At 50.0% G+C, this 23,902-nt stretch overlaps 2 protein-coding genes and 1 long non-coding RNA gene across 3 annotated transcripts; 1 reads left to right on the forward strand and 2 right to left on the reverse strand.

Moving 5' to 3' along the window:
- Nucleotides 1-6,503: 6,503 nt before the first annotated feature.
- On the reverse strand, nt 6,504-8,659 carry LOC120650712. The gene is made up of 3 exons (XR_005665781.1): nt 8,215-8,659; nt 7,780-7,848; nt 6,504-6,841 (listed from the first exon to the last, which is right to left on the reverse strand). It is a non-coding gene; the product is annotated as an uncharacterized LOC120650712 (long non-coding RNA).
- A 647-nt stretch (nt 8,660-9,306) lies between these two features.
- On the forward strand, nt 9,307-11,977 carry LOC120650711. Its single transcript, XM_039927936.1, has 3 exons — nt 9,307-9,669; nt 10,382-10,673; nt 10,749-11,977. The coding sequence occupies exons 2-3, from the start codon at nt 10,390-10,392 to the stop codon at nt 11,473-11,475; spliced, it is 1,011 nt and encodes a 336-aa protein (XP_039783870.1). The 5' UTR covers nt 9,307-9,669; nt 10,382-10,389; the 3' UTR covers nt 11,476-11,977.
- Nucleotides 11,978-16,816: 4,839 nt separating this feature from the next.
- On the reverse strand, nt 16,817-17,500 carry LOC120647816 (glutathione S-transferase T3-like). Its single transcript, XM_039924650.1, has one exon. The coding sequence runs from the start codon at nt 17,498-17,500 to the stop codon at nt 16,817-16,819; it is 684 nt and encodes a 227-aa protein (XP_039780584.1).
- Between the last annotated feature and the right edge of the window lie 6,402 nt (nt 17,501-23,902).

Raw genomic sequence — 23,902 nt, forward strand, 5'->3', positions numbered from 1 at the left:
TCGCAAAATCGAAATCTAGCACCCTGAACTTGTTAAGTTGTGCCACTTTAGTCCATACCCCTTCAAGGGGCATGAATATATGCAAAAAAAGCCCTTGAGTTTTTTCATCTTCTATATCTACGTCCTCCTCATCACTTTCATCTCTCTCCTCCCCCACAAGCGCCGCCGCTGCCACCAGAGGCCGCCAGGAGCGCCGCCGCGGCACTGCGGTGGAGGCCATGGCATGGCGGAGCTCGTGGCGGCGGCGTGCCGCCCCCTCCTTCCTCCCTCCTCCTCCCTCATCCCTCTGCCGCACCGAGCTCGTCCCACCATCTCCCTCCTCGCGCGCGCTACTCCACACCCCGCACGCGGGCGTGGCCGCGAGCCCCGCGGGGGCTTGGGCCCGCCTCGCCTCGGCCTCGCTCCCGTTCGCGGCGCCCGCGGCGCGGCTCCGAGCAGATCCGGGCGGCGGGGGAGGACCGGTGGCGAGCAGGGCCGGCGCCGCGGCACGCCGCTGTTGCGGCCTCTGGATCCTCGCGCCGCTGCTGACCTGCGCCCGCCGCCGCCGACCCGAGCCCGCCGCAGCCCCAAGATCCTCACGCCGCCGCGGACAAGAGCCCGTCGTCGTGCGCTGCAGCAGACTCGCCCCGCCGCCGCGACCCCGAGCTCCTCGCGCTGCTACTGTCCAAAGCCACCGCGGTCCCGAGCTCCTCGCGCCGCCATGGCCTGGAGCTCCTCGCGTCGCCTCGGACTAGCACCCGGCCGTGCGACCCCGAGCTGCTCCCGCCGCCGTCGACGCACATCCTCCGCCGCGGCCCCGAGCTCCTCGCGCTGCTGCGGTCCGGAGCCCCCGCGGCCTCAAGCTCCTCGCACCGCCATGGACCCAAGCCCGGCGTTGTGTGCCACTGTAGATCCACGCCCGCCGCCGTGGCCCCAAGCTCGCGCAGCCACGGACCCGCACCGCCGTCCCCTGCTCCTCCGCCGCCGCCACGAGCCCTGCACTTGCGGCTGCGAGCCCCTGCACCGCCGGATGTGGCCACGGCCACAGGAGCTCGCGAGGAGGGGCCGGCCACCTGCCGCTGCAGTAACTCGCCGCCGCCGGGGCCAAGCCGAGGCGGAGGAGATAGGGCAGGAGGCAGGGGCGCTGGCGTGGAGCCGCCGCGTGCTCCGCTCGGTCCTCCCTCCCGCGGCGGAGAGGGCCAGAGATGGGGCACAGCGTGGACGGCGCTGTCGCTCCCAGGCGCCGCCGCCGACGAGGGAGCAGGGGGGGTGCGGCGGCTCGCTGCCGGGGCAGGGAGGGCGGCGCGTCGAGCAGGGGCCGGGGTCTGGGAGGGAGAAGAAGGGAGGAGGGGAGTGAGGGGGTGAAGGTAGAAGATAGTAACTTTGAAGGGTTTTTTTTGCATATGTGCATGCCACGTGGCGCCATGTGAAGGGGTATGGATCAAAATGACACAACTTAACAAGTTCAGGGTGCTAGATTTTGATTTTGCGAGTTCGTGAACCTAAGTGGCACATCAGGACAAGTTCGAGGGCCGCTGGTGTATTTAACTCTTTTTTTAACAAGAAATGTGAATGAACTTGGACAATAGCTATTTCACGCTGAGAGAAAAGAAAGGAGGAATCATGTAAGCATGGATAGAGAAGGTAAGGAACAAGAAGAAGACAAAAGATCATGAGTGGCTGGCAAACGGAGTCCAACGCCGTCAACTTGAGGGCACCTGCCCACGGGGGCATGGGGTATTTTCCGTACATAAATTTGAAGTTTTGTACATGTAACATTATAGTTCTATATGGTGTTTCAAAAAAAATTATAGTTCTATATGTGCCATCATATTTAACAATTCAACATCTGAACCACATGGCCCGTGACACTATTTTCCTAGCTTTTTAACATGGTTACAAAGCTCAAGGGTTATAAATCTCCATAAATCTTCATACTGATGACACATCTGCGTTTTATAGCATAAGTACACATACATGAGATTGTGATATTCTCTAATAACAAATGTGGCAAAGAAAAACACAATAAATGCAATGACCGACACCACTGTCTCTTCTTTAGCAGGATGATCTTCTGCATCTTCGCTAGAGAGCTCACCCTCATTTGAATCCGAATGGGGTCCATAGTTAGCGAAACGCAAAGACAGGAGAGGGTCTCCAAGAAAGGATTGCTCGTCGAATGTAGAAAGTTGGCCAGTAGATGAAACATTGCCAGAGAGAAGTGGATTATATGAAACATTGAACTTATTCAGTTTAAAGAGCTGGTTCAGACTTGGTGGAAGTCCATTAGAGAAGTTGTTAAAAGACAAGTCAAGGGTCTCAAGGAGTGTCATCCGACCAATCTCAGAAGGAATCGTACCAGAAATTACGTTCCTAGAGACATTAAGAGCAACAAGCGGCATTTGACAAATCTCTGATGGTTGGACACCTGAGAGCAAGTTATCATCAAGAAGGAGCAAGTGAAAATTTCTCATTGCAGAGATCATGGGAGGTATATGCCCTGGCAACAGATTCCTTGAGAACCTAACATAACCCAGGATGATACATGGTTTGACGGAAGGTGGTGTAACAATACCATACCCCTTTAAGATATGGTCCTCTAGGTCCCGGCAGTCCTTCAAAGACATCTCCGAGGCAACATAGTTAAACCCTGGGTAACCAAGGGGAATCCATCGCATCAGAGAGAGACATTTCTTGGTGCCAATCTCCAGTTGCACGGCATCCTTCTGATTCCTAACGAACGTTGGAGTAGGGTTGCTCCCAACACCTGCTATTTCCGGGGGAATCTGACCGGATAGCTTGTTTCCAGCAAGGTTGAGCCATAGCAAGCTGGTACAGTTCCCTATTTCCTTTGGGATCTCTCCAGAAAGTTGGTTTCCAGCAAGCATCAACACGAGAAGTGAGGAGAGGTTGCCAATACATTTAGGGACACCACCGGAGAGATTATTGTATGATAAATCCAATACTTGGAGTTGAAGTGTTGAACAAGCTGTCCATACACCGGGGGGATCTGCCCATAAAAGTTATTCTGTGCAAGCACGAGGTATTTGATGCTTGTCATGCTTGACACCTCGGTAGGGAGCTCCCCAGTGAACCAATTGAGGCTGAGATCAAGCATTGTCAGCTTAGGCAGCCTAAGAATGCCAGAGGACACAATTCCATCGGTGTACTTGTTTGAGTGAAGCTTCAGATTCGTCAAACTCGTTAACTTCCCAAAGAGTCCTTGCACCTCACCACTAAAGTTGTTGCCACTAATGTCCAAATAGTTTAGTGCAGTGCAGTTCATTATCTCAAGTGGCATCTCACGAGAAAAGTTGTTGCTCCCAAGGATCAGTTTTTCAAGCCCAGGAATCGTTCCAATTCCTGGTGGTATCTTCCCGTAAAAACCGTTCCCCCATAGAGATAGAGCTTTTTTACGTGCACAATACTACCACTTGGTAGTATGTAGTATAGAAAAAAAATCTGATCGTTTATTAAAAATGTTAAAATTGTCATTAGTAGTTTAATATAAATTGATTAGAATTTTTAGTTTTTTTTTCATTTTAGCCCCCAGCTCCCTCCTGCAGTCCTTCCAGACCGCCGCCTTTCCTCGTCGGCGCCGGACGAGGGCTCCTTCACCGATCGAGCCCCCCCCCCCCCCCCCCCTCGTGCATTCCCCCGTTGCCTGATCCTCATCACCGCCTGCCAAGGGCCTGGCCTCGCCGTCGCCGCCTCGCTCGCTGAACCACCTCCACGAGCGCACTGGAAGGGCGACCAATTTGCAGGTGGACGGACCGGCCTTGGCGCGGCTGCCGCCCGGCTTCGATGGAGGGTCATCCGGATCAGACGGGCGCACTGGTCAGGCGGCCACTTCCCAGGCATGTTGGTGTGCTCGGCAGGCGGACCTGCGAGCGGTGGTGCGCTGGGGCCAGGACTTGCGTGGTTGCGAGACGGATCAGGGGCCCTTGCCTCCCTCCCCTTCCCCTTCACTTCAATTCTGCGATTACGGATTACTTTGCTTGAATTATCAACTTCATTTTCAATTGGATTTATGGCAGCTACTATTTCCTAATGCACTGGTGGCGTGTGTTTCATTATGACTAAGGGCCCTAGGCGATCCATGTGTGCAGTTCTTGAGATCAGTAGGGATACATGCAGGGGATAACTCCATTTAGGCAGCAGCATTAGTATTCATAATTAGAATTAGAACAATGAAGATTCAAGGCTTCTTCCATTTTCTGAATGTTGTAATTTTATCATTACTTTGTTTTTTTTAATGTTGTTTCCTCTTGATTTCAGGCAAGCATGTGCGGTAGCTGAGTTGTTGTGCATTGACAAGTGATCCCTGTCAAGAAAAATGGGAAGAGGAGGAAGAGAGATTCAGAGGACATTCTGCAGGTGCAAGTGCAACAACTTTGGTCGACTCACTCATCGAGAGCAAGCTCCAGGACTGGTTCGACAACATATATAAGTATGCAACGGCAAGGAAGTTCTGAATTTTTCTTCAAAGAAATAGTGTGGGATGGGGAGGATCAGCACCTAAAGTTAATTGTACATACTAGTGTAGTGAGATGGAATTGGTCTTTTGGTTCTGTAGCCATCTCAAGATTGCTGTTTTTGTCATTATATTTGTATAACTGAATACATTAGCTTGTGAAGCCGTCGAGTTTGTAATGAGTTTTTTTTACTGTGATTCCAGTATAACTCCTTGTTATTAATAACATATTGATGCTCTGCTTCTGGGAGGCCCGTATGGCACTTCTTTAGCGGTCGCACAAACTGGAATTGCTAACACCTGCTCGATACATTAGTTTGTGAAGCCGTCGATATATTATCTATTGTATAAGCAGAGCACTAATTTTTTTTTGCCACGTACGTGATGCGAGCAACGTCTATAGTATTTTCAGGTGGCACTAAGCTTGGAGGGTTTTACATGTATACCATTACAAAAGATGGCCCCGACGTCCATACCACTAAAAAGTTTGGTGACACCTCTATATCATCGTGTTTTTTCGTTTTGACGTCTATACCATTCCATTCACCATCCATTAAAAGTTAACAGATCTAGGGCTCTGACATGTGGGCCCAATCTAGTAAAATGACCATTTTATCCTTGCATCAAATCCTATCCTCCCAACTCTTCTCACGGGCACCACATCCACACATCTCACGCGCACCACCTCCACATCCCAAGCCGCCCCCACCCCCATCCCACGCCGCCGCCGCCGGTGGGCCGCACATTGGGGGGCGCGTGCGCGGGGGCCTGCACGGCCTCCGGATTCGCCTTGCCGCGGGGCCTGCGCGGCCTCTGCGGGGGCCTGCGCGGGGGCCGCGCGTTGGGGGCGCCGCCCCGCCCTCCCCTGCTTCGTTGACCACATGCGCCGCGACGGCGTCGCGCCGGACCTTGTCATGCACGGCTGCTTCGTCGATGCGTACCTGGAGCGCCGGCTCGCGCGGAACCTCACGTTCGTGTTCGACCGGTTCGACGGCAACGCCGAGGCCGTCGTGGCCACGGACGGCATCATCTTCGAGGCGTTTGGCAAGGGCGGCTTCCACGCCAGCTCCGAGGCGCTGCTGGAGGCCACCGGCGAGAAGCGGCGGTGGACGTACTACAAGCTGCTCGGCGTCTACCTCAGGAAGCAGCACAGGAGAAACCAAGTCTTCTGGAACTACTGAAGCTGATCAGTTCGGTAATAGGGCACTAGCAGTAGTCTGTGTTGGAATCAACATTGTAAATACAGTTATTAAAAATGTGCTTGTAATCAAATTCAAATTGTGAAAAGAGTTTGGTTGGAGCATTCGGAGATTGATATTTACTCACAAAAATATGGACTTATATTCACATTGACAGTTTTGTGCATTTACTCACAAAAACCAGGTGTTTTACTGTTAGCAGAGATCACACTAGATATGAAGACATAACATGATGATGCTGTCCAAATGATGGATAAAAAATATATTTTTATTTGTGTTGTCCAAATATAATTTATTTGCGCAAGAATTAAAAAAATCGTATTGCAAAGCATATTACATTTTTGCGTGGAATGCCATGGAGGACAAAAATTTTTTTGGTTATGTACTCAAACGTTGGAAGCAAAATAGAATGGCATGGAGGGTAAATCATTTTTTGGGCACCCAAGGGCATCATGGACCTTTTGCAGATCTGTTAGCATTTGTTACCCTCCAATCCATCCATGATGGTACGGACGTCAAAACGGAAAAAACGCGATGATATAAAGGTGTCACCAAACTTTTTAGTGGTATGGACGTCGGGACCATTTTTTGTAATGGTATATATATAAAACACTCCTAAGCTTGCTCTTGTCGATACAGTGTTGAGGCACAGCTTGTCAAACACTTTGCGTCCATGTATAAACAGAGCACTAAGTTAGTTTTTTTGGCCACACGTAGGGGATGCGAGCAACAGGACTTTGTGGTTGTGTCTGACACAAACTCCTCTCCGCGTGAGACAAGATACACAGATTTTTACAAGTATAAATAAAGAGAGAGGATACAATGAATCTTCAAGAAAAATAGACACAGGCTGCAAGATTAAAGCATTATTACTTGAAGATGCAAGAAACAGGCGTGCCAATGCAAGCAGCAGACACACAGGCGCATGAAACAGATCAGAAAGAAGTACATCATCTGTAAGTGAGCTTTTACATTGGATTACAAGATCAATATGAATGAATTCTTGAGTAGACTCAGTTTGACGGCAAAAAAATTACAGCCTCCACATGTGCAGACTACAAATAGGACCACTAGGTTTGAGCCACCACGCCAGGACAGAAGAACACATCAAGAGGCCGTGTGAGTATTCTTTTCACCATATGAATCCATGTGCAGCAAAAAAGGAAAAAAAGTTTTTTATTCCTGCAGCCTGCATAGGTCAAGGCAAGTAGAAAATTTAAGCACTGGTCCTTATCTCATATGTGTAGTAATCAAAATAGGAGATAAAATTTGCGCTGAACAAATCAAAAGGAATCAAGTACAGCTGCCAGAGGCCCAAATGCAGATAATTTTTCTGTGTTGTATAAAGAACCATATAATTTTCTGGTGTCAAATAACGAATTTCCTCCTTTTTTTTCTAATGCGGGGAACATGTAACTACTAGTCCAGATAATGAACGGGTTCAGTCCAGATCAGAAGGATGACGTTAATAAAGCAGGTTTTGGTTCTTTACTAAGGTTGAAAGAACTAGAGTGGCGTGTCATCGAATGCATTAACAAGAGAATGCAGGTCGACAGGTAGGCTGCACATTTTCAATTTGGCAAACAAATCAGATGTCACACTGTTGTTTCCTAACTTTAAAAAATAAACTGCTCTCACAGCTCATTGTGCGGGCTATTCGTGCTGAAATTCATGGAGCTTTGGACAGGAAATAGATTGTCCAACATATTCACCAGGTACCTTCTTTCAAAGTTCAAATAACATTGTACAAATCTCTGCTCCATATTACACTACAAGTTAACCACTATTTCTATTGGTAATGCGCAGAAGGATATTACTAATTTTAGGCCCAAACTAGCGGTCATATTGGTTGACTATCCGTGGAACAAGGAGCAAGAGAGTCCTGGCTACAAATCTAGACCTATAAGCTGGAAGAAGTGGAAAGACAGATTTAATTCCATGCTTCTGTTTATTTCAACTACAAACTTTATATGTTATTAGCAGTATCAAGCAAACAAAATTAGCATTTTATACATATAAATGGCCTTTACATTTTCATAGCGCAAAGAGAAGCACCTCGTGACAGAGTTAATTAAGGATAATATCTAGGGAGATACTTAAACTTGAATGATGAAAAAGGAGGTTTACCTTATTTCGTACAAGTCCAGCAATCTTTATAATGACACAGTTCATCTAATCATCGGGAATTTTGATCGCCTGCAAAACCAGCAAGAGCAATATAAGAAAAGTTCCCTAAAGATATCCCAAACAAATGAAATTCTAAACTATTAGCCAATCAGCCTGCATGAGTAGATCATGCAACATGTAAATGGCATACTATACTAGTATACTCAAAAGAGATAGCAAACTAAACTAAAACCTGCTCAGATAAGCAAGTAACTCAACATAATTTAAAAGTTGAACAACAAGATCCTGACACCTGAATGCACAAGGAAGTAATGACTGGACAGAGATTCTTTTCACCAAGATGGATAATGGCAAATTCATGTTCAATGTACGAGTTGTGCAAAAACATTGCAAGGCCTAACAGAAAACCAGAGCAGAGAGAAAGAGGAGCAATACTCGAATTGGGATGTGATGCGGGGTGCCCCCCTGCTCCTTGCCCTTGTCGCCAGTGGCCGTCCGGGCGTTGGCCCCTGGCCGCGTGCCTACCGCGGTGGCCGCCGGCGGGAGGTGACGGGCGGTCGCAGCCGGTGGCATGAGCACCCCTCGGCCCACAGTAGCGCCGGTGGCCGGCGGGTGGAGCCATCACTGTGAGGCGCCGCCCCTTCGCCCCCAACGCCGGCGAACGAAGGGACAAGTCGCCTGCCATCCCTCCTCCGCGCCGGCGAACGAAGGGCGGGGGCTAGATCTGCCGCCACTGATGCCTCCCCGGTGGCGAGCATGGGCCGTGGGGGATGGGGGTGAGGGGGGACCGTACCTGCCCTCCTCCCGGGGTCTTGCGTCGTCAGGTGTGAGATGCGCCGCCTCCTCGGCGGCGAGGGACGGACGGGGCATCGTCGGGTATCGGATGGGATGCGCCGGCGGCGACTGCCGGAAAACCTGAAGAAAGAGAAAGAAAAATATTAAAAATAAAAAGGGGTGATATTAATAATTTTAAAAATAAAAAGGGGGTGATATTAATAATTTTCTTTCTCATATTACCCTTATACTATCTATATACTACCTCGTACTACTAATCAATATTTCAATAGTATAGTAAAATCTGAACTGTCCGATATTTACATATGAGTCCTTCTTAGACAGTAGTATATAGTCGTATTGTGCACCATAAAAGACCAGGTATCTCAAATCAGAGCAATTTGCTATGGAACTAATTCTGTGAGACATCTAATGTTTTCAGATTTGTCAGGCTAGAAAGAGATAATTTCACTATGGGTTCTTTTAATTTTTACCGAGTTCTCATCCAGGTCCGTTAACTAAAAAGTGGGTCATTTTAGTCCAAGATCTAATAAAGTGGTCTCATTTGGGTCCACGAGCTGCCACGGAAGCATTTTTCGCCTACGTGGCGTGGCCAGAGTGGACAAAGACAGTTCAACGCCTGGTTATTTAGCAATTTAGGCTATATGCAACGGTGGCCTGTACCGTATATTTCACCCTCCAAAGGGATATTTGCAGTACCCTCTAAATTTTCCCTCCTCTAAATCAAATCCCCATTGCAACGGCCACCGCTAAACTGTCCCGTATCTGCTCTACCCCGTGCTCGCTGCCATCGCCGCCGCCGTCGTCGCCGCAGCCCGCGCCCGCGCCCTCACCCTGCACCTGCGCGTCGTCCACGTCCTCGGCTCGTCTCCGCCGTCGCGCGTGCCCCGCCGAGCCGCCTCCGCCGTCGACGCGCCGGCCCGTCGCCGCCGCCTCGCCGAGGGCCGGAAGCCGGTCGGCCCCTCCTTCCCCACGCCGGTGGCCACGCCCCCTCCTCTTCCTCGCCGGAGGCCGCACCCTCACTCCTCCCCACGCCGGCGGCCGCGCCCTTTCGCTGCTTCGTCGCCGGTGGCCACACGCCAAGGACCAACCCAGGTTGTCTACCAATCTCAGCGTTTTCTATTTTCTTGCTGCTGCTTCGTCGCCGGTGGCCACACTGCTGCTCGTATGCTACTTGTAGCTACAGAGATGATGCTGATGCTACTTGTATGCATGGAATTTTAGTCATAGGAGAGCTATAGCTAAGAAAGTTTGTAAATTCTTACTGATGCTCCACCATGATGTCTGCATATATTTCTGTCATGTTGAAAATCTGCCATGAAAAAGATCCAAATCCTCATTATTCAATGCTCAAAATTTGTACGAGTACTGTTAAGGCTCTACAATACCTTGTGATCTGCGAATAAACACCAAAGCTGCCATGAGTTATAGTCCTATTGTTCCTAAGCATGCCTTGTGATCTGCGAATAAACACCAAAGCTGCTATAGTTCATTTAAAATGCTCCCAATCTAAGAAATTCTTAGCCAACATAATTTCTTTCAGATATCTTGTGATCAGAATTGCGCTAAATGCCTAAAGTCGTAAACCAAACGGTAGGAAATAGTATATATATGCTATCACAATGCGTTGATAGTGCACAGATTTGCTGTTAAATCTGGTTACCCACTGCTTTTCACTAACCAAGTTCGTAGCAGCTACAGAGATGATGCTGTTCAAGTCCATCCATAGATTGGCCTGTTATTTCTTCACTAACCAAGGCCATTTATTTCTAAACCATGGATCTCCCATGTTCTTTCTTCCTCGCAGGCTGCACCATGGATCTCCCTCGTCCATCTTTGCGGCTGCACCAAACAATGGAGGACGAAGATTGTACCCTTGTCCGTTACTTGATTGTTGAGGATAACCCGAATTATGAGTTTCTCGATGATAACGACGACATACAAACTCTGGTGTCAGCCATGGATGCAGAGAGCTCCTACCACGGCTCAATACATGTGAGACGATTTGTCCCCAGAGAACGTGCTGATGGAGAGGCAAGGATCATACGCCAATACTTTGCTACCAATCCTATTTACACCCCTGAAAAGTTTCGTGAAAGGTATAGAACATGGCATGTCAAATCATTGTCTTTTCTCTCAATATGTGCATGTTGCTTATATTTTCTATCTTGCAGGTTCCGTATGAAGCGTCACGTCTTCATTCGCATCCTTAATGCAGTTCAGTCTGTGGACAGCTACTTCCAGCAACACGAGGATTGTACTAGGCTTTTAGGATTGAGTGCTTTGCAGAAGGTGGTGGCCGCAATGCGCATACTGGCGTATGGCTTGCCGTTAGACGCCGTTGATGAGTATGTGCAAATTGGCACGTCAACTGCTCATGAGGCTCCTAACCATTTCTATAGTGCTGTTATAGCTGCCTTTGGGGAGGAATACCTGTGTTCTCCAACACCTATCGATGTGGCTCGTCTACTGCAAGAGGGTGAGAGACGAGGTTTCCCAGGTATGCTTGGTAGCATAGATTGTATGCACTGTGAATGGCGGAACTGCCCTACTGCTTGGAAGGGCATGTTCACTGGACGCGGGAAGCACCCATCCATGATCTTGGAGGCTGTAGCATCTCATGACCTTTGGATATGGCATGCCTACTTTGGCCTTCCAGGCAGCTGCAATGATATCAATGTTCTGCAGAGGTCGCCTATTATCTCAGCATATATCCGAGGAGAGTTACCTCTTGTTCACTTCACCATCAACGGACGGACATATGACATGGGGTACTACCTTGCAGATGGTATATACCCTGATTGGCCAGCATTTGTCAAGAGTGTTTGCCAATTGCCATCCTATGGAGAGGAAGACACAACGTTTTGCTGCTGTGCAAGAGGGTGCGTGCAAGGATATTGAGAGAGCTTTTGGAGTTCTTCAAGCTAGGTGGGCAGTAATCCGTGGGCCGGCTTATGGATGGGATATGGAGCAGCTTTTTGATATTATGACCGCTTGTATTATCATGCATAACATGATTGTCGAGGATGAGAAGACTGAGGCCATCAATACCAACTTAGACAACATTGGCAGACAAGTCAATCCTTTAGGTGGAAATGTAGCGGATCAGGAAGCATTTGTAGCAGCACATCACAAGTTGCGTGACCAAGCTCGCCATATCCAACTTCAGAAGTGTCGCGGCTCTAGAAAGGAGGGCCACAGCCGGGTGGCGTAGCGCACCCGCCTAACCCCAGAGGGTGGATACCCAGGGAGGAGCAAGCAATTCTTCAAATCTACTCATGGAGCAAGAACACAAGAACACTTGGGATTTAGAGTGGTTCGGGCCGCCGGAGCGTAATATCCTACGTCCACTGAGAGTTGTATTATTCTTGGGTCTGTGGATGAGTCTATCCTCTGCCTCCAAGTCCCCTGCTGGACCTGAGTCCTTCTCTAACGGGCGTCTCCCTTTTATAGAGCAAGGAGGACGCGTACACAGGTGTTGGACCCCGACAGGTGGGCCCAACAAGGATGTATACTATACTAAATAGACACTAATGGTGCTACAGTGATGGAGAATCTCTTGCCGGATATGCTTCACCGTCCTGTAGACTCTTTGACCGAGGGGGTCTCCTCCTGTCCCATCGGCGAGGCGCCCGTTGAGGCAGTGTAGGTTGCGGCGTAGACTGTTGGGTCTACTGCGTAGCCGTTATGATACTCCGTCGCCGAGTTGTCGTGTCTAACTGGCGTAGCAGACTGACGCGCGTGGCGAAGGTGGCGCCAGCGGCTGTACTGTGCACCTTGGTAACGCGCGACCAACAGTACAGCCTGGCAAAAATCTCCTCGGGCTCTGCTGCGGTAAAGCGCACTTATCGTCTCCCGCATTGAATGCGCTAGGTGGGCAAGTCTTCCCGAGGAAGCTTGGCAGCCGCGCGCGTACCTACGCCTGCGGACACGTGGCGGCTCCAGACCCTCCTAGGCGGGTTGTCTGTTCCCTCCCTGCTGAGGGGTCCGGATAGCATATGGGGGTCCGGGACCCTGTGGGAGGTCCGGGGCCCCCCGGCTGTTTTGGCTGAGTGCCCCTTTCTCCAGGACACGTGGTGACTCCGGACCCGTCCCCGAGCGGGATGCGGGTCCGGGACCGTTGGTCCAGTGAGATGGAGCCGGACCCCAGGGGTCCGGCTGCTCAGCTCCTTTGGGTGTAGTTACAGATAACTACACGAGTCTTGATACAGCAAGAGGGGGTACCCTAGTCCAGAGGTACCGATAGTGGCCCCTGGGCCCACCTTGGGAGAGGTACGAACCCGCAGGTGGGGCCATTATTGTGACGCAATACTGATTGCGTTGGCGTGCTCATGTCGAGAGCGGGTGCTCCGGACCCCTTCAAGGCCGTAGCACTTGTTGCCAGGTTCAAGTACTAGAGCGCTCTCCGCAGGGCGGCGAAGGTGCAGGCTTACGGTACGGAACCGGGCTTAAGCGGCTGCACGCTCCTTGAACCGCCCAGGGAGCAAGCACTACTTCCCCGGACTTGGCTCCAGGCGACCGTGGCGAGCGGTCTTCGCCGGAGCGGGCCACCGGAGTGGACTTAGAGCGACCGTGGCGAGCGGTCTCCGCCAGAGCGGGCCACCGGAGTGGACTTGGGGGTGTTGCTGACGATCCCATGAATTACGTCGCCGGGCCCTGTAGCAAGGTGTAGGAAACCAAGCCTTATACTAGAAAGGAGCCCGGGACCTCTAAGGACAGCAGACTCGGATACTAGGGGACTCGTAGAGGGCAGCGAAGTACGTATGCTTAGGGTACATTATCAGGCTAAGCTACGCAGAACTTCTCTACCCCTGGATACGGGCACCACTTCTACTGAGCAGGTCCCTAGGGGTCCGAACCGCCTTTCAGCTAGAAGGGGTGTCCTAACCTGACCACAAGCCAGCAACTCAACTTGAATTGTTAGCAACAAAAGAAAAATTCCGCGCAGGAGAAAGAAACATGCAAGTTGGACGGACAAGTGCTATTAGGTCATTGTAAAGATAGGACTGAGAAAGCAAATCTCCTTCTTTACTTGATTTGTGGTGTACATCAGAGGTCGGGATTACGAGGGCGGACCTCTACCGCTTCAGACCACTTGCTGGTGTCGCCTGTTTGTGCGATGAAGCCAGAGGTCGGGTTTACAAGGGCGGACCTTTACCGCTCTGGACCACACGTAGGCACCATATCATTACAAAGGACAAACTATCTCAATCCTATCTAGTGGTAACCTACAGCCGCCGCATCGTAAGGCATGCATGTCCCCGGCTGGAGCGGAACCGCCACCTCAGAGACTCCTCAGTTGTTGGGGGCGGAGGCGCCCTAGACGTGCACGTACAGCATCATCCAGCATCACCTCGGGAGCTTGCAGGGCCCTCCTTTGCACAAGAACTGTTTCATGCTTAGTTTGCATGAGAACAACTTTTTTGGCTTTGAATGAGAGTGGCCCTGCCGCTGCCGGCGGAAGCCAGCCCGGTGGCTGCCCTTGATGTGCTGAAACCAGCTTGACATCCTGGCGCAGCGGAAGGTTGGGTGCTCGTTTGGACGAGCACGGAGCGTGGAGAAGGGCGGTAATTCGCCAGCTTCGCCTTGGTGCTGGCACAGGGCCCCCGCGCCTTGCGATGGAGGCTGACGCCTGTCTGCAGCAGCTCCAAGGGTGGCCTGAGCCAGGCGAGGGAGAAGGCGACAGAGATCCTTCCAGCTCCAGGCTCCATCTTGAGAGGAAACCTCGAGCCGACGCCATGCCGCTGCAGGGGGCTCCCGGTGGTTGCTTGAGAGAAAACCTTGAGCCGACGCTAAGGTGTCGCAGGGTGACGGGAAGCAGGAGTCGCCCCCGCGCACCACCGTGCCGGCTCTGAGGTGTCGTAGTGGCGACGCACAGCAGGCGCCGCTGCCGTGAGCCACCGCGCCGAGGATACTGTCGCTTCGGTATCGGGGCATGCGACACAGGTGGTGCCGTGCCCCTCTTCATCTTCTTCGTCGTTGTTGCAGAGGATGAACTCAACCCCGGAGACGAGGAAGTGAGCGGAGATCTGACCTACGCTTGCGCGGTCCCCATGGACGGCGCCAGATGTCGCGGCTCTAGAAAGGAGGGCCACAGCCGGGTGGCGTAGCGCACCCGCCTAACCCCAGAGGGTGGATACCCAGGGAGGAGCAAGCAATTCTTCAGATCTACTCATGGAGCAAGAACACAAGAACACTCGGGATTTAGAGTGGTTCGGGCCGCCGGAGCGTAATACCCTACGTCCACTGAGAGTTGTATTGTTCTTGGGTCTGTGGATGAGTCTATCCTCTGCCTCCAAGTCCCCTGCTGGACCTGAGTCCTTCTCTAACGGGCGTCTCCCTTTTATAGAGCAAAAAGGACGCGTACACAGGTGTTGGACCCCGACAGGTGGGTCCAACAAGGATGTATACTATACTAAATAGACACTAATGGTGCTACAGTGATGGAGGATCTCTTGCCGGATATGCTTCACCGTCCTGTAGACTCTTTGACCGAGGAGGTCTCCTCCTGTCCCATCGGCGAGGCGCCCGTTGAGGCAGTGTAGGTTGCGGCGTAGACTGTTGGGTCTACTGCGTAGCCGTTATGATACTCCGTCGCCGAGTTGTCGTGTCTAACTGGCGTAGCAAACTGACGCGCGTGGCGAAGGTGGCACCAGCGGCTGTACTGTGCACCTTGGTAACGCGCGACCAACAGTACAGCCTGGCAAAAGTCTCCTCGGGCTCTGCTGCGGTAAAACGCACTTATCGTCTCCCGCATTGAATGTGCTAGGTGGGCAAGTCTTCCCGAGGAAGCTTGGCAGCCGTGCGCGTACCTGCGCCTGCGGACACGTGGCGGCTCTGGACCCCCCCTAGGCGGGTTGTCTGTTCCCTCCCTGCTGAGGGGTCCGGATTGCATATGGGGGTCCGGGACCCCGTGGGAGGTCTGGGGCCCCCGGCTGTTTTGGCTGAGTGCCTCCTTCTCCGGGACACGTGGTGACTCCGGACCCGTCCCCTAGCGGGATGCGGGTCCGGGACCGTTGGTCCAGTGAGATGGAGCCGGACCCCAGGGGTCCGGCTGCTCAACTCCTTTGGGCGTAGTTACATATAACTACACGAGTTTTGATACAGCAAGAGGGGGTACTCTAGTTCAGAGGTACCGACAAGAAGGATCTCATAGAGCACAACTGGATGCGATATGGTTCAATCTAGTTTTTTTTTGCTTCAGTTGTAATGCTTCAGAAACTGTAGTTTTCCCTTTTTTTTCTTTTGTAATGTTTATGATTGGACGAAATGAAATGATCTAGAGAAGTGGACTGAACTTTGCTGAAATGATCAAGAAATATGGAACAGTTGTAATCCTTCAGGCCTGATCTGATGGTACAATTCAAAATGATGTGTGTTATACTTGTAACTACTATAACCAGTTGTTTCTGGATTGATAGTTGATATGATAATTTCTTAAAATCTGAAGCAGCCAATTCTTCTGCCATGATGTTTCTACTATATATTAGTCGTGGACTTGAACAGTTACAGGGAATTTCATAAAATGTGTATGTATGGTTCACCAAGAATCCTTACAGGGAATTTCAACAGTTACAGGGAAGACTGGAGCTAGTTTGCAGTGTGAACCTACCGGAGAACTCATCCTTACCGTAATGGTTGATCAGGCATCTAAGAAACCAGAACTAATTGGGAAGGTTTCTATCCCACTGCATCATCTTACAAGGCCTGATTCTAAGCTCTCCTTTGAAAGACTAAAAGCTCATAAGTGATGGCAGAATTGGTCAGCTTCAGCTAGCAGAATTCAGAGAAAATAAGCAGCAGCTTCAACTTAATTGGTCAGCTAGCAGAATTCTGCGGTACAATGAAACTGTGTTCTCAAATATAAGTCACAAGTCATTGAGATAAGCACAAAGCAATCAACTGAAACAAGCATGATGCAGGAAACATTATATTTGTACTGAAAGCTTCTGTAACTCGTGGAGTACAGAACTTTTCATGCATAAGCAGTAGCATATAGACGGTTAGATTACATAGACCATAATCCCAGATAACATTACAGCAGATATATAATCCCATATTACAGTAGATATATAATCCCACATTACAGCAGATATATAATCCCATATTACAACAGATATATAATCCCAGATTACAGCAGATATATAATCTCACATTACAGCAGATATATAATCCCATATTACAGCAGATATATAATCCCAGATTACATAGACCTCACTGACATGATTTACCACCAACTTCCTCACTGAGTTGGTCCACGACGTCGAGACATCAACTTCTGAATTATATCTTCTTGTAGCACTTGATAGTACATTCGTTGCATGGGTAGACACTGATCAAGGTTAATGGCTAAAATGCGCTCGTCCTCTTCCTTCTCTTTCTTTTCAGCCTCGTTTTGAAGCCGTTGCTTATCCAGAGCCAACCTTTCCCTCTCTATGTCCAGCATCATCTTGCGGTGCTCGCGAGCTTCCAATACCTTCACTTTCTCTATAGTAACAATTTCATCTAGCCGGGCCTTGCGCTCACCCTCTGTTTCCTTGAACAACTCAATCTTCTGAACAGATAGGTCATGCATCTTGGACATGTACTCAGAGGACGCTGAAGCAGCTTTCTTCTTAGCCTCTTTTGATGTGTCCCTCCCCATGGGACGTTTTCTTGATGGGCTGGTTGATGAGGACTTTTCGGGATGAAGATCGAAAATGTCTCGCTGCACATTGGGGGGGGGGACATTTTCCCTGGAACCACTATTTTGAGGGGTGTCCATTTTCCTTTTGAGCTCCATCCATTTGGGCTCATCCTTCAGGATTTGCCAGCAGTGCATGAGCGTGAAATTGTGCTTCTCCATACTAGCAAAATCAGCAGTAGCAGCCACTGACTTATCTGCATCCGACATGCCACTAGGATTAGAACGGATCATCTCAGCCATGTATCTAGAGAACTTGCTTACTTCAGCCTTGATGTGATCCCAACGACTCATAATGGATTTTTGGGTCCTTGTCGGATAGCTGCCGCATTTGGAATTGTATCTGTTGAGCACACGGATCCAAAAGGCTTCCTTCCTCTGGCCGGTGTTTACAACAGGATCGCAGCTAATTTCCAGCCACGATTTTTGCGGAGCATGTTGTCTTCATACGCTAAGAAGTTGGTCCGTTTGTTCCTTGTTGCCCCCACCTGGGAAGCAGAACCGCTCATGGAAGATTCAGAAACTTCTCCAACACCAACACCCTGTGCTGCATCGTTGAGATCGATAAAGAAATCACCCATCCTACATTATTCCAAAGAAAATTGCAGTCAACATATATAGTAAAGAAAGAGTAAGATGATCAATGAAGCATGGTTTTGGCCGGATAAATGAAGCATGGTTACTGTTTTTGGACTTGCAAAAAAAAACATGACTTCATGTCAGATCGGAATATTTAGACATCGAATATTATCATATCAGATCGAATATTATCATATCAGATCGGAATTCATGTCTTCACCCTGCTCACACACCAACCGGGATTAGTAGTCAATCAGTTTGAGCAGTGATGTGGTTTTCTTGCAAGAGGGCTTATCAAAACATTAATGGATGATTGTAGGCATGTAGCTGAGGATTTATCAGAGCAGATCAGAAGCACAAGCATAAAAGTGACTGCGGTAACATGCGGTTAACTCCTATGCAGCAGATAATCAACTTCCTTAAAACAACACAGTTAGCCTCACATTTCGTACATGAAGATCCCATGCCTTAAGTGCACTTCAAAGGTGTCCCCGCAGAGCACCAAATGCGCATCAGACAACAGTCACACAACAAAATCCGCAAAGCGGTACGCAATGACAGGAGCTAAATACTGAGATGCCAAAATCTTCAAGGTATTCCAATAGAGGATCTGCTACATACATCAATGGCATTCTAATAGCCCAACGGGAATGCAAACTCCAATCATGCAATGTTGCTAACGCTGAAGCCTGGAGGCTTATGGTACGAACCAGCCAAATAACAGGTTCAGATGATACATCGGCTGAAACACCACACGTCAACAAAACGGGGTTGCTGTTAAACTTCATCTAAAATGGTCGACCACCAATCAAGAAACCAGTCAAAACTTGGCTCTAGGTAAATGCAAACTAGGAACCCCAGTCAGACAACTATGCTGTTCATGTCCAGCATATCATCTAAGGCTCTGCCGAATCAATTGCTTTTCCTTGTCCGAACCCCTTGATCTTCAATTTATTGAAGTAAATGTTTCTATTCCTTTAGGGAAACATACAGTGCATTACTTCTACATGAAGGAAATTACTATGCTATGTTCATGCAAAATAAATTATGATGCCCAAATTATGAACAAGCTCTCGATCTAGCACACAATTAAGAACATCAGCAACATAACAAACGAGATGCTGGTTTGCTTCCTTTTCCAGCTAGGGTTTGGGCAATTGGGGGACGAGCCGCAGCCGCGCTCGTGCGACGTGCGCTGTGGGTGCTGTTCCACCAGGACGACCATGACCGCAGCGGCTACGCTCGCCGCCGACGTCCAGCCTCCGCCGCAGGCGCCGTGCATCCCTGACGATTTCTTAGACGACGAGGACATCCCTGTGGTCATGGCGGCGGAAGCTGAAGCTCAAGAAGGAGGCATCCGAGCCGTCGTTCCGTCGGCGGCGGCGCCTCCGCGGGGAAGCCGGCTCCAAGCTTGCCGGTGGCCGGCGCTCGTGCGACACCATGCTGGCTTCTCGTGGGACGAGCCCCGCGCGTCTTGGGACGGGTACCTGTTTGGCGCCGGCGCCGGCGCCGGCATTGGCCTCGGGCGTGCGCCTCCGCCGCTGCCCCGCCTCCCTCCCATCCTGACGGTCCAGGAGGACACACGGACCGACATCGTCGAGCGTTCCGATGGCGAAATCCCCGTGGACAGCCGCTTGCTTGTGAGGAACTCGACGATCAGCGATTCAGCGTCACGAATTGAACGACAAACCCCAACGCCGCCGGCCGGCACACGCGTCCACCATGCGGCTGGCCACGAGGCGCCAGTGGCCGGCGCCATCGCTGACGCCGTGCCGTAGTTGAACTGCGTCGCCGCTGGCCCTCCCGCTGGTCGGCCACCTCCACCTCCTCGGCGCGCTGCCGCACCGCGCGCTCCAGTCCCTGGCGCGGGCGCACGGGCCCGTCGTGCTGCTTCGCCACCGAGCCAAGGTGTCGGAGAAATTCGCCACCGTCGGAGAAATTCGTCGTCCCCGAGCAAGCTCCGACTGATTCCTCCAGCCTACAGCTCCGTGCACACCCACCTCCATTCCCAACCCATCTGTTCAAGCCCTCGTGCCCTGAATCGCCGCCAAGTACCCTGCCCTATTTCGCTCGCCGCCGGCAAGGTAGTTCACGGTGAGCCTATGCTCCGGTTGATTTTCTCCCAATACGACCGCATGGCTAGCTCTCCTAGGTTGTGTAGGTGCTTGTAGTGCCGTTTGTTGGCTTGCTGTGCGCGTGCCATCGCCGGGACGCTTGCACCGCCGCGCATGGCGCCGCCGCCATGGCCGTCGTCGGGTTTTGCTGGTTCCCATCTCGCGCTGTCCAAATTAGGGAGCGCGCCGCGTATCCTAGGCTCCCATGATGCTACCCGTGCCGCTTGTTGCCCTGGATCTGCACTCCTCGCGCCTGCTGGCCGCTTTGCTGCCGTCGGTCAAGCCCTAGCCGCCGCCATCGCCGTTAACCGCCGCCTCGCCTCTATCTTTGAGCTCTAGCGCCACCCGTTTGTTCGCCATGTCGCGCTGAGCCCCGCGGTGCCCTTGGCTTGGCCGAGGAGGTTCGCCGCCGGGCGTTCCTGGCCGGGTCAGCGCCGCCGTGCCTCGGTCAAGGCCGGCGCGTGCGCGACCTGGCCATGTGCGACGCCAAGGGACCGAAGGGGCCATGGCCTTGTTTGGTTTCAACTAGACTAGAAAATGTAGTAACTTTGACTGCTAATTACGATGTCAAACAAAGTCAGTTTGTAAAACCAACTCCAGAACTCCTGCACCAGAAACCCTAAAGAATATAATGAGGCTTTTGACCGCGTGATTAGATGATGGTTACTGTAGTATCACTGTAGCCAATCATCGATTAATTACCGTCATTAGATTTGTCGCAAAAAGTTACATCCATTCCTGAAAAGGTTTTGCAAATAGGCTTCATTTAATACTCTATGCATGCGAGATTTCTTTTTCGAGAAACGTGCGCGCCAGGATCTTAGCGCGATCAAACACGGCCCATATTTGCAATTTTGTTCCCCTCCCACATGGTCCTTTGTCCACGCTGGCCCTGCTGCGTAGGCGAAAAGTGCTTACGTGGCGGCTTCTGGACCTAAATGAGACCACTTTATTAGATTCAAGACCCAAATGACCCACTTTTTAGTTAACGGACCTGGATGAGAACTCGGCAAAAGTTAATGGACCTACAGTGAAATTATCTCGGCTAGAAACGTTAAGAGCTCCACCTATGAGGTTATGTGAGAGGTTGAGGTGCTTCAGTCCCACGCATCTGTTGAGGTCATCCGGGAGTTCACCAGTGATGCTGTTTGCGGAGACGTCTAGACGATTGAGTCGAGTGAGACGGGAGAAATTGCCGAAGATGGGTCCAAATATCCTCGAGCTAGGGAGGTCAAGGGAACTCACACGGCCGTCGGCATCACATCCAACTCCTTGCCAGTTGCATGGCGAGGCCTCTGACTCCAACCATCCATCATAGGCGCCACGGTTTATTTGGTTGTGTGCTTGCAGGAATTTCTTGAGCTCGGTGAGCAGCTCCATGCCTCCATGTCATCGTTGTTCCCTCGTACCAGCTCAGCTGTAGAAGTAAATAAGAGCGAGCTTGGGGTGATGAGGCGTTGACCGTTCTATAGAGAATGTACATCTGATGATAACTAGTTATAATGTAAATAATTAAAGGAGCACTGTTCTTGTTCCAATAGCCATTGCAACTTGCATCGTAAAAGACCTCTAAAACTAAATGGAACGAAGGCTCATAATCTCTAGGACAAAATAAGAGTTCAAAATCAACAAAAGATGACCTAATCATGGACTTGATCTCAAACACAATACCACCCGTCGATGCTGGGGCGTACGTATTTGTCTCCAACGCCAATTTCAGCAGCCGGGAATCTGGCCGAAGAATAATTCGGCTCATACCGCGACGTGCCGCTTCAAAAACTCCATGGTAACATGCAAGTAGCTCTGCATGGGATGCATCTAACAGGTGCTGATCCCTGCACCCGGTTTGTCCCAGGTTTCTTTGGCCTGTGCATCGCTCCAGCTATGCCCATGTATACTTTCAGAAATTCAGACGGCTGCTTTTGGACAATGTATGCCAAATCCTCTGCAGCTCCTCTCCTTCCCTGACTTCATTTCGTTCATGCCACCATTGCCAAAAGGAGAACAATCACCCTCATCTGTTCTTCTTCCTTCAAGGTGATTATGTGCGGAATCACTTCTTCCGCAGACTGCTTGTTTGCCAGTACAGCTCCGCAGTCCTCCATTTTCAGTAGCTGCCACACCTTGACAGCATACTTGCACTTGAAAACACAAGTGGCCTCCATCTTCATTCAGTCTATTGCACACCACACACTTGGTGTCTAATTCCATTCCTCTTTTTTTTTGAAACAAAGCCAGGAGCTTTGCCGCTCAATTAAGACGAAAAAAATTAATATGCACAAGCATTCCTCTTTTATATGTAATGTAACTCCTCCATCCGGCATTTCAAAAAAAGAAAAAAAACTCCTCCATCCGGACTGCAATGCTGTTATGGGCTAAACGCCATAGGAAGGAAAAAAATTTGGTGGAGCCAGGCTGCAAACCCTCCTCTCTGCAGCCCCGCCCGGATGAGCGCCACGTGGAGATCCAAAGGCCCCGGACGACAGGCTCCCTCGGCTCGGGAGCAACGTCCCTGTAAAGGCAGCGAGGCAACAACGGCTGGGCTTGGCTCAGCTTCCGGCTCGCTTTTCCTTCCGATCGTGTTTCGTAAATCAATCTGTGATTTCGTCGGTTGCCAAAGCACGCAGTGGACGCCGCCGCCACCATGCAGCCGCAAGATGCAGACGACGGGAGTCTGATTCATCTCTGTGATTCATCGACTGCCGCCATTGCTATCCCTGCCATGGAGCCTGTCGCAGATGAGTCAAGGGATGCGGCGACGGCTCCTGCATCAGTGATGATCCAAAGCAATTAATTGTAAGGCATATCAGTTCGACTCATAATTCCCTTTTCATATTTTATTCATTTATATGAAATCAGTTTAAATTTCTCATTCATGTAGGGACTTGATGCTGGAAGCTTCACAAATGATGTATATGGCCAATCTTCAGCCATAGCTCCTCCATTGTCCCAAGACAGATATGCGTTCGCTATGGGCACTCCATATATACAAGGAGGATATGAGTCTCTTACTCAGAGTTGATCAAAGTGCTACATTGCAATCGGCTGTTAGAAAATTACATTTTGATGGGATTCCAAATCATGAAAATATGTAACTACTGTAATTTTGTTTCTTCAGAGTATCATGTAACTACTATACTACAAGGGCAAGCACAGGATACACAGTTTCAGTTTCCAGATCTCATTCTGAAATTCTGTATAATGAGATGTTACTGCTGAACCGTTTCATTTTCCATTCCCAGAATTTCATGTCCAATACAAATGCATCAAAGTGTATTCAGATGTATAGTTTCACAACACATTAATTCTGCACGAAACCAGACAAAATCTCATGTTCCACAACTGCCATATTTATTTCAGATTAAACTCTCTTTTGTAATACATTCATACATTGTACAATTTGAGAATTACACTATATACATGAGGCCAGAACAACAAACTTGATCTTCCCACATCAGGCTTAGAGCCATACTCCAGCAGCACTAAACATCCTCCCACAACTTGGTCTTCTTTATCTTCACAATGGACTGAATTTGTAGCATGAATAAAGATGCTTGGTATACAGGCCTCTTCGGTTTGGTTGCAGTAGTCCTGCATCTGTGTTGGAATCATCGAGGTTCACAATCTAGTTGAAACTGAAGTGTCATGCTTCAGTTCTGGAGCCACATTCTTGGCCAGTATTAACTACATTTTGTTCCTGCATGGTCATATGTTGGGATCAATGAGGTCCAGTCTAGAAAAGAATTAATGCAGTAACAATAAGTGCAAGAAGTAAGCATCCTCTGCACAGCTTGTGACATGATTCATATTGATCCCTTTGTCTCCCATAGTCTAGAAACAGCAACAGTAAATGAGCATGAACAAAGGATGGAGAAATAAATAGGCAAGACAGCATGCAAGAATATCTTTAAAGTGGTTTGGTTCGGTTTTCGGCCAGTTGCCCACACCACTA

The sequence above is a fragment of the Panicum virgatum genome, chromosome 9K (assembly GCF_016808335.1).
Source record: "Panicum virgatum strain AP13 chromosome 9K, P.virgatum_v5, whole genome shotgun sequence".
NCBI lineage: Eukaryota > Viridiplantae > Streptophyta > Magnoliopsida > Poales > Poaceae > Panicum > Panicum virgatum.